Consider the following 15326-nt stretch of genomic DNA (forward strand, 5'->3'; position numbering starts at 1 on the left):
TGTATATTTGTTTCTGTTCCACTCGTTTGGGCTTTCAGGCAGACAACTGCTCCCCATTCAAAGGCATTGTGCAGCAGTGCTGTCTTTTTTTTTTACTTTAATGGATTTTATGTGGCAAGCAAAAGGCAGAGTTTGGGAAGAGACTTGTAAAAATAATTAGTTCCAGACTCAGTCTCATTAAAAAGAATTTAATTATCACCATAGTTACAATTTTAAAAAGTAAATCTTCAATTTCTCATTATTCAAATATATTCAAAATCGTAACTTTTAGATCTGAATCGAATTGTTAGTCTCAACTGGAATTTGTTATTGTTGTGTGCTGTCAAGTAATTTCTGATTTATGGTGACCCTAAAGTGAACATATCAAGGGTTTTTCTTGGCAATATTTGTTCAGAGAGGGCTTGCCATTGCCTTCCCCTGAGTCTGAGGGCATGTGGCCATGGGGATGGGACTGTGGTCTACTCTAGTTGAGACTTACAAACCTAATTCATGCGATTGTTACATGGGTATAATTGGTTTCCAGTCTGGTTTGGGGAGTTTTTGGTGCAATGGCAAGTTTTCTTGTTGGCTACAGTTCTCATCATCCTCAATCAGCATGGCCACTTGCTGCTGGCTGAGGTCGATGGTGGTTGTAGTCTATCATATCCACCATTGAATCCCCTTGGTTTATGCAAGTCACAGCAGTTGCTTTTATAAGTCACTGTGATATTGCCTGGGGATATAGACAAGATGTTTGGAGATATTCAGGCCATGACATGTCCCTTTTGTCCTTGCCTTTCCAGGCTGGCAGTAAATAGCTGGGAAAAGCTGGTTGCCTGTTTAGCATAATAACAAATGTCTCTTTGGGATATGCCTGCTGACTTATGGAAGCCATTAGCACAGCCTTTGTTAAAGAAGGGATCTCTGAATCATGGTAGATTTAGCAATTTTTAGTTTTTCTTGGATAAGCTGCTCAAGATTATGATGTCAAAACTCCATGTACTTTTAGATTCAGTTTCATTTGGATCCTCTTCAGTGCCATTTCAGGGCTTACTTTGTGAAACACTGCCTTGATCTCCTTGTTTAGCAATCTGGACCAGAGTAAGAATTGTGCATCCCTCCAGCTGTTGTTGAATTGCAACTCTTAGCAGTCTTGGCCATTGTAGTCAAATGTGAGGAATGTTGGGAGTGTAGTTGAACAATATTTGGAGGGCCATATAATTTCTACTCCAGTCTAGTCAAAAGAAAGTGTGACTTTGCTGAATTTCTTGGACCTCTCAGTTTGAATCCTAGCTCAGCCATGTAACTACTTGAGCAAGTCACACTCTCTCAACCTCAGAGGATCACAATGGCAACCTCCCTCTGAAGAAACGTGCCAAGGAATTACATGATACGTTCACCCTAGGGTCGCCTTGCTGTAAGTCAGAAACGGCTTGAAGGCAAACGACAACAACAATGCACTTTCCTCTTATAAAGTATTCATGCCAGAGATTGGGAGAATTACCTTTGAAGGTGACAGATCTCAGATTCTCACAGCCAACATGGCTACTGGTCATATTGGCTGGAGTATTTGCGGAGTTGTTGTTGATTAAAGAAACCTTTCCCATGCTGTGCTTTTCCAGCTGTAAGAAGCTTCCCCAGTCAGAGCCAGGAGCTGAAATTGCCATTGACAGGGCCCCTGTCATGAAAGTGAGGCGCTCCTGGGCAGTGAGGGTGCATTTGTGCCTTTCACCATTGCTTGTTGTGCCTTGGGGGATGCCATGCAGCTGGGAGCTGTTCTTTGCATTGATGAAGCGGGGACTGAGTTAGTGGGACTGTCTCCAGATGGAAGGAATGTTCTTGGTGCTGAAGTGTTGAATGGGGGAATTGTCAGGCCGAGCTGGCTGGGTCACAGGGAATTCCTGTCTGTAACCTCCCTGACGACATTTTGCCAGAAATAAACCACTTGGCTTACGGCCAACCCAAATAGAAAAGCTGGGATTCCACAGTCAGCACAGAGTCCCTTTGTGCTCACTTCCGGGATGTGTGAACCCCTGTGAGAAAGGGGAATGTGAGGATTCAGCCCCTGGCAGCTCCTTCACCATGAGGACATTTGCAGTCTCAGGACACAAAACAGCTGACCTGTCTCTCACACAATCCTTTGAAGGAAGAAAATGGGCAAGCACCTCTTTCCAAGTCCAACCTCAGGCTCTTGTCATTCATGTTTTCCCTTTGCAAATGTTCTAAACCTCTGTGTTTCTCAAGGTGTTCTGTCAAGAGAAGATGATATTGCTTCTTTATTCCTCTGACTCTGGATCCTTTCAGAAATCACTTGACTCCAGAAGCCTAGGAGTGAAGAGCATATAAACTAAATGTGCCCAGAGCAAACTGGCACATTTTCTACCAAGGTTTAGTCTTAATAATACAAGCAGAAGAATGAAAGCAAATAATAATTCTGGAGATTCTGGGATTTTGATTCAAGAATGTAACATTTCCAAGCTCTGCAAATCAGTACTGTAGTGAGAGAGCCCATTTGAGAGCACGTCACATCCCAAAGCATACAGATATGATGAAATGGGTTCAGAATAAAGAAAATGAGTTGAAATGTCACACAATCTTAACAAGGATTGTGGTTTTTCTGTGATGTATTCATTCTTATTCAGGTAGCTCTCTACACATTTGGGCTGTCTCCCTGTTAGTGGCATACACACATATAGTAGATCTTGGATGCTGGTAAATGGCTCTGTGTAGCATAGTTTTGCATATAGAAATATTATTCTATGTAGAACCATCTAGTCTTGGAGTGCAAACTTAAGCTCTATTTTTAATGTTAATGGTCATGAAGGTATAGGTTGATAAATAACTTTCAAAAGTATGTATTTTCCCTGGAAGATTAACCATCCATTATGAAGCCAAGCCCTCCCTCCAGTCCATCTGCCTTGGTCCAGGCCTCGGAGGTAGAGAGGAACTGCTGGACCTCTTACCCTTTGCCTCCACCACTCCCTTCTCCTTCTGTGTCATGTCTTTTTAGATTGTAAGCCCGAGGGCAGGGATCCGTCTAGCTAAAAAGATTGCATGTACAGCGCTGTGTAAATTTACAGCGCTTCATAAATAAAGGTTAATAATAATAATAATAATAAAAGTCATGAGTGATCTCCCTCATAATGGTATTAAGTCTTAAAATCCATTAAAACGGTATCAGAAGAGTAATATTATTCTAGAGACAATTCATTTGGCTGAGCTGGTTAGGGATTCCTAGATCTTTTAGTTCAAGAAAGTATGTATCTCCAAGTAGGGCTCCTTTTTCATATTTTAAGAAGACAAAAAATTATTGGTCTAAGATTTATATCTTAATCCAGGGTCAGTATGGGCATTGCACTACGACACTGAAGACCATCCCTGCTTGAGTTTAAAAACTCACTGAGTGACCTTGGGCAAATCACACTCTTCACAACCTCAGAGGATGGCAATGGCAAACCCTCTCTGAAGAAATTTGCCAAGAAAACTCTATGACATTATTATCGCCTTAAGTCAAAAATGACTTAAAGACACACAACACCAATTTTATATATGTATATGTATGTGTGTGTGTGTGTGTGTGTGTGTGTGTGTATAGCTAGATTATGTAAAGAACTGGATAGTAAATATGGATCACTTCTTTGATATATGACAACAGCAGCAAGAATATTGTTTGCTCAAACTTAGAAATGGACTGAAACACCAATGATGGAAGAATGGATTGTTAAGGTTGCTGAGTTAGTCTAAATGGCCAAGTTAATGTGAGTTCTAAAGGATAAGACAATTGAAGACTTTTTAAAAGATATGGAAATTGTTGATTGACTTTTTGAACAATAAATTTAACTTTGTAATAATCAATGGCTATAGTCATAAGTAATTTTATTAGGATTATGTAGTTGGATCTATAATGATAAAATATTTTTCTCTTTATATTTCTTTTCATTACAGTCAGGATGGGGTGGAGGCAGAGCCCAACTGTGTATTAGTTGTATGTATTTTTCCCTTTATCTCTTTTTCTTTCTTTCTTTCTTTCTTTCTTTCTTTCTTCTTCATCTTCTCCCCTCTGGTTTCTTTATCTTTGATTGTATATTATGTTGATTGCAAATTAGATTGTTCATGTTAAAAATTAATCTAAAAATAGAAAAGAAGGAAAAGAAAGTAACTCCAGGCTCTGAACATAGCTAATTATAAGAAAAAATAATAATTCTGAAGCTGCACACACCATCACGACACCAAGATGGAAGTGGATTAGATTCCCCCCCCAAGGAAACCCATCATGTGATTTGAGCCAGCTGGACACAGCCAGAGAGGGACTGTTGATGTGAAGCTACAGCGCTACTCCCCATCCTCTCAGGCTTCATGACCATTTGCCTCCCACTTTGTTGCACAGTCATAGGGGAGGTGGCACTCTGCCATCCCAGGATTTCCCCTCGCTCAAGAGTTCTGATTTAATTCAGTTGTCCAGCTTCCCAGTCTTTTTAGGCACAGTGACGAAGTTGATTGCCATTATTGACCACTAATGTTCTATTGCCAGAACAAAAATATATTCCAACCCTCTTCTTAGTTTATTATTATCATTATTATTATTATTAGGAGATGGGAGAAGGAGAGGATAGCTAGAAAGGCGTTGCCCACTCCTTTTAGACTCTTTAGGATTGGTTGCCTTATTTGCTACAGAGCATGGAAAAGTTCCTTTTTTTAGATGGCATGTCCTAGAATCCTCCAGCCATCATCAGAGTTGTAATTCAAAAAATTACTTTTCCAAGCTCTGATTTGCTGCTACAAATTCCTTCAGCCAGTAGCTTTACACTTTGCACAAACCATGTTTGTTTATGTGCCTTCAAGTTGCCTTTCGATTTATGGTGACTCCATGAATTTCAAAGTGTTTTCTTAGCCAAGGAATATTTAGAAGTGGTTTTGCCAGTTCCTTCCTCTGAAATATAGCCCGTGGCATCTAGTATTTGTTGGCAGTCTCCCATCCAAGTGTTAATCAGGGCTGACCCTTCTTAGCTCCCAATCTCCTGGTTCCTTTAGGGTATTTAGGGCCATTTGATTGGATCATGCCTGTATTCTTTTTCTTAACTAACCCAGTTTCACTTATTTAATAGGTCTGTTCTAGTTGACACTAGCAATTGGATTTAGGTCTGCATATTACTGGACAAAGTTTTCACAGAGTCTACAAAAAAAAAAAAACCTCAAAATTTAAAAAGCCAGTTATGCAAATACTCTTATGTTTGTTTTATTATCTAAGCTTGACAAAAATATTACCACTCACTTTTTGGTTGTATGTTTTAAAAAAATTGCTCTCAAAATATCCATCATAAAAAGCCAGGTTTCCAGTATAATTTTCTAGTAAATTATATGCCTTGAATTTTTCATTGCCTTTCATTATTTTCCATATTTTAATTTTCATTCATTGTGTTTGTGCTTTCCAGCATCTAACACAGGCAAACCCAATGAAGTCTTAATAAGCTCACAACGAGCACATGGTATTTATTTGATGCACTGGGCAGATTTTTTTTAAAAGTTTATTAAATATCTTTGAATCATGGCAATGCAATATTCTGCAGTGCCTCTACTGTGCTGATCATTTTTCAAACCCCTTAGCAATCCACATGCATAGAAAATTTCACTTCATAAAATGACAATATCAACACTGATATGCAAAGGAATCTCGTAGCACCTTTGAGATTAACCCCATGAAAGATGTTGTTGTATAAGCTTTTATAGACTTGGTCTGCTACCTCAGATGCATAGAGTGAACTGGTATCCAGAAAGAACTTTTGTAATCAGACTGTATCAACACTGACCATTAACACCAGGAATGGGGAAAATCTAGTCTATGGTACTGAAAGGCTCCAGGAGACCCCCACCAAAGCCTCCAGATCCTCCAATATTTTAGAAAATGAGTCTCTGTGTGGTATTGCTGGCAATTTCTGGTGTTTCCCAGGTATGCTTTTAAGCTTTGGAGAGCCTTTATTTTGATGTGGTTGAAACTCTTTTCATTTGCTGATATCAGACAATGATACAGGGAAGGTATGGCCTGCCATATATTGTTGGACAGCAACTCCCATAAACCCCAGCCAGTGTGGCTACAAGGGAGGGGTGGTGGTAGTGAAAGAGGATGACACTACAGTGCTTGATTTTTTAAAAACTCAGAGAAATTTGGCATAAAACCCATCTGAAAGACAAGCCATATGACCTGTAGGTCCTTCTTTCCACTCCAAGTATGCAAGACCTAAGATTACTTTATAGCTATTCAGGGTGACAGAAAGAGGCACTGAGATTATATCCAAAGGAACTCTCTTATTCTTTTATTGCTTACCACTAGCTGATGCTGAACTAAAGAACAGCAGCCTATACATCAGAGATGCTGGCATGGGAGAGAAGCAAGGAAGTAGATCTTTATATTTTTAGAACAGAGCTCAAAGTATGCTGCTAATATGTGTTCGGTATATTTAGTGACATCTACATTGTGAAAATAATAAAAGCAACAACATAGCTAAAGTTAAGCTACTATGAATTTCTTTAACAACAACAACAAAAACAAGACTTGACAGCACTGTTTTGTTGAACCCTTTTTGACCCCAGCAGTCTTTCTGGCAGATCTGTGCAATCCATCTCCCAACGCTGGCAACAGTATAATCAGGCTGAAGCCAGTGGGAGGCCAGATTTGTTTTATTGTGGAACTTCACTCCAGCTGTATTAGTCCAGGAATAGCCCCTCCAGATAGACAGACCCAAAATAAAAGCAGAGAGAGAGAGAGAGAGAGAGTTTGTTGAGCATTTGGGCTGAGATCTAACATCTGGATAAAGGCAGAATGGTGAATAGAAATTAATCTCTTATAGCTTTGCAGGATTAGGCTCCGGTCTCATAGAATCACAGGATCTTAGGAGTTGGAAGGTACCACTAGTGCAACGTCCTGCTGTGCAGGAATACACCTTTTAAAAATGCCCATCCAGCCTCTGGTTAAAGACCTCCACTATCCTCCAAGGGTGCCCAACCTTGTTCCAACTACATCAAGTCTCTTCCATCATTAAACAGCAATTACAATTTTAAAAAAGTTCTTCCTAATGTTTAGCTGAGAGTGAGATTGCTTTACTGCAGCCTCTCATTTCTTTTCTGTAGAATAGCCCCATGAGATCATACGCTAGAAAATCAAGTCTTCGCAGGCAAAATTTTGGAATAGCTGGGGAAAGTGTAAGTAGCTTATCACTTGGGCAAATAAACCGACTTACCTCTTCTGGCTTCAGTTCTGGATCCAGGATGCCCCCGGATGTTATCATAGCTAATTCGCCACCAATCTGGGTGGAATGCTGCCACCCAGATGCATTCCAGGTCGAAGCCTTGCTTAGCTGGCCAATTTTTTAAGTCGGAAGCTCCCCGACTTTGAAAAAGTAATGGCTGAACAAGGCTTTGACCCAGGGTTCATCCAGGCGGCAGCATCCCACCTAGATTGGTGACGATTTAGCTATGATAACATCTGGGCACATCCCAGATCCAGAATTGAAACCAGAAGAGGTAAGCCGGCTTATTTGCTCAAGCAATAAGCTCCTAAGTGTTTATGTGTGCACTCACATGCTTAGTATTTTTTCATTTGCTATGCTAGTTGTTTTTTGTTTTAATACCATCTTGCCTCTGTTGTAATTGCAGGTAGCAAGCTGTGGAAGTGTTTCCGTCCCAAATATGTCATCACTGGATTTCTCTTAGCGGGAGCTGTGATTGCCTTAATTGCTGTGGCTGTTACACAGAACCATCATTCGTCAAGGAACAGTAAAGTAGGTTGTAGAGGGATCTCCTGCTCAGAGCTTGAAAAACTTACATTTTTGTATGGGAGTGTGCTGCAGTCCAGGACTATAACTATTCCAGGTTCTACCCTTACTGAAGTATTGAGGAAAAGCTGAGAGTAGTGATTGTCAAAGGGTGTGCTGGACTGCACAAGCATGTGATGTAGGGAACTCAAGTGTGCTTTGGAAAACTGAGATGTTTGGACCCCTTTGCTGCTCTGTGCCTGCTGGAATTGGGGAGCTGTGTTCAGCACTTATCCCCCCTCCCCCTTTGCCTGCAATTTTCAGGCACCAGAGAAGCCTAGAAGGATCATCATTGCCCTCAGAACAAAGGAAGCTGCTATTCCTGAGTCATCATTGAGTGGGCAAAAGAGGGTGGGTGGGTCATATTAAATTAATATTAAATATTAAAGGCAATATTAAATGAACCAACTCCACAGTAGCAAGAGTGAGACCAGTCCATTCCTCTTACTGTTTAAATATACTTTTTTTTTTAACTCTAAGAATGAGATGTGTTCTTTTTTAAAGTAGAAAATGTTAGAGCAATAGCAAGAGTTCTCCAAGGTTTCAGAGTCTGGGAAACACTGGCTGAAGCTCTTGAGTCACAGGCAGAGCTTGGAAAAATTACTTCTTTGGACAACTTCCAGAATTCTACAAGCAACTGAGAGACTGGAAGTTATAATCTAAAAGGGACTTTTCCTAGCTAGGATATCATTGCTGTTCCCCCACCACATTTCCTTTTTTTTCTTTTTCATTTGTGTACTTCTAATATCAACACAAAAAGATAATCATCAATATATGGACATGTGACAAAAAAGATGGTGGCCAAGCTCCTTCATTGGCAGTGCAGGTGTGGTATCATAGCTATGCTCCTGATCCAACCACTGAAAATCCACCCGGAAAGCCAGCCATTCCAAGCAATAGAGTTGTATGGTGCTGGCAAGTGGGGCACGACTGGATAACTTAACCAACCATTTGCTGTCAGTGAGCAGTATCAGGTGGAAGGGGGTTAGTCACATAATCCTGAAGGGCCTTGCCAGTGCCACAAAACTCCATTGCTTGGGATGGCTGCCTGGCTTTTGGAGTGGGTTTCAGAGGAATTTGCAGTTGTGGCAATGGTGCCATGATGGCAAATGAGTCAACAAAGTAGTAGTCCCGAAATGGATACCAGCCCAAATTAAGTAGAAACCCTTGCAAGAACAGCATCAGTTTTCTAATACAGTATAATATTTTCATAATATAAGTATAATATAACTTGCCCCCCATTCACTGCTAGTGAATAATCCAGAATCATAATTTTCCAAAATGTAACATCTTAAAGAACCTGTAACAAGTCCTTCCCATATTTATATTGAAACTCCAGTAGTCTATATCAACTACAGTAGTTCCAAATCCCCCGCGAAAACAAAAAACCACCAATATTCCACCCACGGACGGGTGAGGGATGCGGATTCAAAGTCCACAGAATGGAGGGGCGACTGTACATTGTTTACAATAGCAACAAATAACTACCATGTCTTAATTAAAATGTCTGCCCCAATTTCCCCAATTTTACACTTATGTGTTAATTTTTCATTTAATGCCATATCCCACAGTCTCCTCCACCATATAAGAAGATCCACATCCTCAGCATGTTTTTATCCCTTGGGTATAATCATTCTTGTCATTGATAATAAAATGTAAGACATTTATGATGCCAGTGTTCATTATTAAGAACAATAGGCAGCCCTACCATACTTCCTCACTACACTCCTATGCTCTAGTTGAATTAACTTTTCTAGCAAATGTCTCCTCAAGAGAATTTTTCCCCAAGAGCATGCCAAGACAAATGTTCTTTTCTTGGGTACAATGTATCAACCAGTTAATGCTGGTCATTCTTTCACTACCTTCATCATAGGAGAAGGTTCAAAAAGGCTAAATTCAAAAGATCCCACATCCAAGTAATTTCTCTAATAAATCTTAAAAGGGAATATATTGCATTTGTAGACAGTTAAATGATCCTTTCCTTTGTCTACATGACAGGAAGGTCTTTTTAAAAAGCCAAGATCTTGTTCTAGTTCTGAGCTCTCTGTATCATATGTGCATGCTTCTTGGTTTGCAGTCAAAAACTGGGCAGGAAATCCAGGAATCTAAAAGGACTCAGTTTTGGGTGGGAGCCATAGTTGCTAGTCTGGGATGTCTCCATACTTAACAGTTTAGTACTTATATAAAAGGTTTGTTATTATTGTTGTGTGCCATAAAGTCATTTCTGACTTATGGTAACTCTAAGGCAATCCGATCATGGGCTTTTCTTTGCAAGATTTCTTCAGAGGGGGTTTACCTTTGCCATCCTCTGAAGCAGAAAAAGTGTGACTTGCCCAAGGTCACTCACTGGTTTTCCATGACTGAATGGGGATTTGAACCCTAGTCTCCAGAGTCATAGTCCAACACTCAAATCACTACATTACACTGGCTTTAACATATTCCAAGATACAACACTGGTTGCATGAAGTCAGAACAAAATAAGGTGGGGCTGCCTTTAAAAGGGGAAACACCCAGCCAAACTGAATTATGCTGAAGCTAAGTGAAACAAATGGTGAATTACATCTTAAACAAAAGTACATCTCTCATCTCATTCACTTAATAATGCTGAGATTTTAGAGCGAAACTGTGAATTTGTTTCTTTTGCAGTATGGGATTGTTCTGGATGCTGGGTCTTCTCACACCAACATGTATGTATACAAATGGCCAGCAGAGAAAGAGAATGACACTGGAGTGGTTCAGCAGGTAGCTGTGTGTGAAGTAGAAGGTAAGAAAATGGGTTTGGCTAGGGCTCATTCTATCATGAGAGAGATGATGTGATGGTATAACAGGGGAAAACACAAGTGCCATTCCCTTCCTGCACTGAAAGCCATGGCCTCATCTCTTAATAATGATTCCCTCAACACTTCATAGGTGTTGTAAAAAATAATATAACAAAGAAAATGAATAAAAGTGAGTTCAAATAATTGTTCTTCAGCGCAGTACAGACCACCTAAAAACGGCACCATGCCAGTGCCTGTTTTTTCTCCGCAGGGAAGCCACAGCCGCCAAACCACGCGGCTTCCCTGCGGAGTAAAAAGAACCAGTGAAAAACTGGTCCTTTTTATACCGCAGCTGCGGCATAACAAGTGCGTCACTGGCACACTCGTTACAGAAGCATGTAGATGCCGCACCGTGCTTGCATAACAATGGCGGTGGCCGTGTGTACAGGGAGCTGCCATTTTGACAGCCTCATCACGTGCTAGGGTTGAGGGGCATCTGGAAGTGCCACCCCGAGGCAACCCTAGCATGTGATGATGGCGTCTTAAAGGGTCATCTGTACTGGCCCTACATTACATTATTTTCTAAGGTAGCTTTTAGAAGTTTGATTTTCCTGCTAGATTTGTTATACTACTTTTGCCATTGTTCTAGCTATATTTTCTTACTGAATGTAAGCTGTAGCATTCTGTTTGGTTCTATATATATTCCTATTCGTTTGTTATCAGTATTCATTGTGAACATTATCTTCATTTATTTTTATTATGTTTTTTAATATTCTTTGTCTATGATTTTGTCATGGTGTATCGCAAGGCTATCCACCAACGGCACTACTTTTCTGTGGTGGTGGGATTGTGTGCTCTTGTGAGGCAAGAGACAAGGCTGATGGCAGCAGTTTTGCTGGTAGGGTATCCCATGTCAAACAAGCTTTTGCTAAAGAGCCAGACTAAATATGCCAAAAAGCTACTGGCCAGCAGCAGTAGTGGAGAATGACATTGGTGAAGGATCCTTCAGATACAACAACAGTGGCACCATAGCTAACACTTGTTAGAACTGAACAGAGGGAAGCATGGTAAACCTGAAACTGGTCAACACAGTCCTGTATTTCTCCCCAGGTCCAGGAATTTCAGCATATGCCAGTGAAGTGGGAAAAGCTGGTCCTTCCCTAAAGCACTGCATGGATGAGGCAAAGGAGATAGTGCCACAGACAAAGCATAATGAGACACCTGTTTACCTGGGGGCAACAGCTGGCATGCGGTTGCTGAGGTACCAAAGAAGGGCAGTTTCAAAGGATGGTTTTGGGTTGGTAGTGGTGAGAGTTTTGTGTCTGTGTCCAGTATAGAGATGGAAAGAATATTCAAATATATTCCCCAAAATGGTTGAAAAACGTGTTTCGTGAGTGTTGGGAAACCCTGATGAAGAGATTCCTGACTTGACAAGAATCTTTGCCGTTCAGAATTTATTTAGTGCAAAAATTAACACTTTTTTTGCAAAGGAAACAGCATCATCTGTACAGGAAACAGAAAAATTATTTTGCTGTGCAGATAATGATGCTTCCTGTTTGGGGGAAAATGTAAATTTCAAATTGTGAATAGTAACGGAAAACTGCAGTTTTTGAAGATTTTCTTACAATGGGTAAAAATTGTTTAAATTACTCAATGTTTTCTTTGAAATTAATGAAGAATTACATCCCTAGAGTATAGTATTTTCTCCTCCTAACCCTGAGAGCATCAAAGATATATACTGTAACATATTGGATATGACCTGCCTTCACAAATGTGCCCTCGGTACATTCAGTTGATTATTATTATTATTGTTGTTGTTATTATTATTATTTGCAAATGAGTTTCAGTATTCAATTAGGTCTCTAGATGGCAGTCCAGGAAAAAACAGCCATGTTTGACTGGCACTGTGATGTAGTGTTACTATCACCATATATTCTTCCAAGTTATTGGCTCTGAGCATTAGGAAAAAATGATGGAAAGGAGGTCGAGTGGAATCATCAAACAGAGCTCTGGATAACTGGTAGCAGACTGGTGAGGATTCCTGATTCCCAGTTGTCTAACAATAACAAAACTGGTTGTTGATACTAAACTGAGTTGCTGAAAAAGAAAGCTGGGGTGTGACAGAAACATGTTTTGTAAAGTTGGTTCTGATATTTGCATACATTCTTGGGGTGAACATGTTCTCAGAGACCACTTGTTTCTTCATTCTTCATGTAAGCCTAGGCCTTTATTTTGCACCTGTTTTTGGTTGCTGGACCTCAGGATTCTGGTAAATTCCAAAGAGGATCTACTCTACCATCCTTCCAGTACAATTCCTATTGCTTACAAAACCAGATGCGGTAGCAGAAGAAGCAGCTCTTCATTTCCCCCACATGCTGTTCATGCTGCCCTGCTTGAAGGTGTTTCCATATACCAGGTGTGAGGAGCTTTTGGTCATTCAGAAGTTTTGGACCAACTTACAGAAACCTCAGCTTAGCATGACTAATGGAAAAGGGCTATGGGAATGGTCAACATTCATGGAGGCATCTATTGTGTAGGCAATCTCCTTTCTTTCACTGCCAGTTAGTATACTGCTGGGGGCGAAATCTTTGCCCAAGATTTTTTACAAATATCACAAGCCACTAGTCAGAAGACTGTATGTATGATGGCATAAAGGTTGTATCTGTTGTCACATTTTGCTCATCTAATTTTGAAATATGCATGCATAGAGCTGAAGGAACATGTCCTTCCCTGTGACATGCAGAAGAGCCCGAGACAAAAGTGTGGTCTTCACCTTAAAACCTTTCACAGATCTTTTTCATAGGCCTGTGAGGTCATTTGCCTGATAGATCTATCCAGTCTGAGGCTGCATCTACACTGCATGATTAATGCAGCTTGATATTGCTTTAACTGTTATGGCTCAATGTTACTGAATTTTGGGATTTGTAGTTTTGTGAAATATTTAGCTTTCTCTGTCAGGCAGCTCTGGTACCACAACAACCTACAAATCCCAAGATTCCATAGGATGCAGCCATGATAAAGTGGTAAATAATAATAATAATAATAATAATAATAATAATAATAATAATAATATTTATATTCCACCTATTCCCAAAGGAATCAAGGCGGATTACAAAACAAAAAATGACAATAAAATGCAAATTTTATTGGTATCAAGCATTAATTCTACAGGGTGGCAACAGCCTGAGAAGCATGTACACTTCCTATAGTTTTCTAGTTACTTTCAAATTTAGAAAAGCAAAAAAGGTAATGGTAAATGAATTATCCTTTAACTAGCTGGCCATCTTTGTATTGTTCACTCACCCATCTTTTCTACATGCAGCATGGAGGATGCAGGTACTGCTAAAGATGTCCTCTCTGGAGTAGAAGCTACTCTGCGCTCGTACCCCTTCAGGTTCCAGGGGGCCAGGATCCTAAGTGGTGAGGAAGAAGGTGCTTATGGTTGGATCACCCTTAATTACTTGCTGGGAAATTTCAAAGAGGTAATGTTAAAAAAGAATACTGTGCCAGAAAGCCTAGCAGTGCCTTGTGTCCTCACAGTCTATGTTGACTCTCATTTTATTGTTGAGAATGGAAACGTGGAACTTGGGGAAAGTACTTTTTTAGATTGGCTGCTAAACAAACTGTCCCTTTGGAGCAGCTTGCTGCCACCCCTTTCAGTGCCAGATTGGGGCCGTGGCAACTACATGCTGCAGCCCCAATGTGGCCTTTCTCCAATGCTAAAAGGAATGGCAAATGCCGCTCCTTTTCACTCTGGGGAAAAGGTACCTTTGCTGCTGCCACAGAACTTTCTGATGCTCCTTTTGGCTCTGCATCATCTGGATGCAGTGCCAAAGGAGCGCCGTGATGCCGCCCGCTGTGTGGTTGGGCGCACAGCATGACAGTGGTGTCACTGCAGCACCAGGGCATGTGTCATGCAGATACCATGCCCCCACTCTGCCCTGAGGCCTGTGTATAACACCGGTCTGTACAGCCTCTGACCTGGCTATTCTGAGAACTGTCATTCAGAAGGTAACTTTATAGAATCCTGGGAAAATGTAATAAATGCTAATACATTCTGGAAAAATTGTCCTGTTAGTGCGTTATATAAAAAACAAGAGCCTTATAGTACAACCTGTTATGAGATACAGACTTGATTCTTACAAGGCTCTTGTAACAACGTCAACATCAGTCACTCAAAAAAGTTTGCAGCATAAGAAACCTGTGTGTTTTGGGTGCCACAAGGCTGTTTGTAGAAATAAATATTGTTAACATACTGGATTTAGCTATCTCTCAGACAGTGGGTTTCACGTTAGTGGGATACTGAATCCATTCCAGTTTTTTTTTCTAAACTTTCAAGGAGCTATCTAAAGAATTGAACCCTGAAAGTAGCTCCTTTAAAATTGAGAGTAACTCTCAGAACGGATTCATCATATGACTGACTTGGGATCCTATGGTTTCAGATTCTTCTACAGTTTAGGTATCCCATGTACTTTTCCTCCTCTCCTACATTATATGATTTTTGCAATAATTAGTCAGTTATGCAGAGTCAGCTGATCCAATGAAGATTTGTGTAGTAATGTAGAATCCAGAGTAAGGTCATGCTCTAAATATCCTCTGAATATCCAGAGAACACCACTAACCTCAACACTGTCACAAGTAAAAGTAAGCACAATTTACACCCAGATAAGAATTCACTCCCTTGCTGTGTCAACTGTATTTACTATCTTATCTATTTTCTGAACTAGTATAAACTATTTCTTCTAAATAGAGAGAATGCAATCAGTATTATTGTGCAACA

The 15326-nt window shown here is 40.3% G+C and overlaps 1 protein-coding gene across 1 annotated transcript in view; it reads left to right on the forward strand.

Annotated features, from left to right (window-relative positions):
• The window catches only part of LOC149318391 (ectonucleoside triphosphate diphosphohydrolase 1-like), a 53739-nt gene that overhangs the window by 25747 nt on the left and 12666 nt on the right, over positions 1 to 15326 (forward strand). Inside the window, exons 2-5 of the mRNA XM_089509593.1 lie at positions 7630 to 7754; positions 10434 to 10551; positions 11657 to 11807; positions 13869 to 14028. Of these exons, the coding sequence (XP_089365719.1) occupies positions 7630 to 7754; positions 10434 to 10551; positions 11657 to 11807; positions 13869 to 14028 (554 nt within the window). The remainder of the gene's footprint in view (positions 1 to 7629; positions 7755 to 10433; positions 10552 to 11656; positions 11808 to 13868; positions 14029 to 15326) is intronic.

Source organism: Sceloporus occidentalis, unplaced genomic scaffold, assembly GCF_023333645.1.
Source record: "Sceloporus occidentalis isolate IW3139 unplaced genomic scaffold, rSceOcc1.0.p SCAF_2, whole genome shotgun sequence".
Taxonomy (NCBI): Eukaryota; Metazoa; Chordata; class Lepidosauria; order Squamata; family Phrynosomatidae; genus Sceloporus; species Sceloporus occidentalis.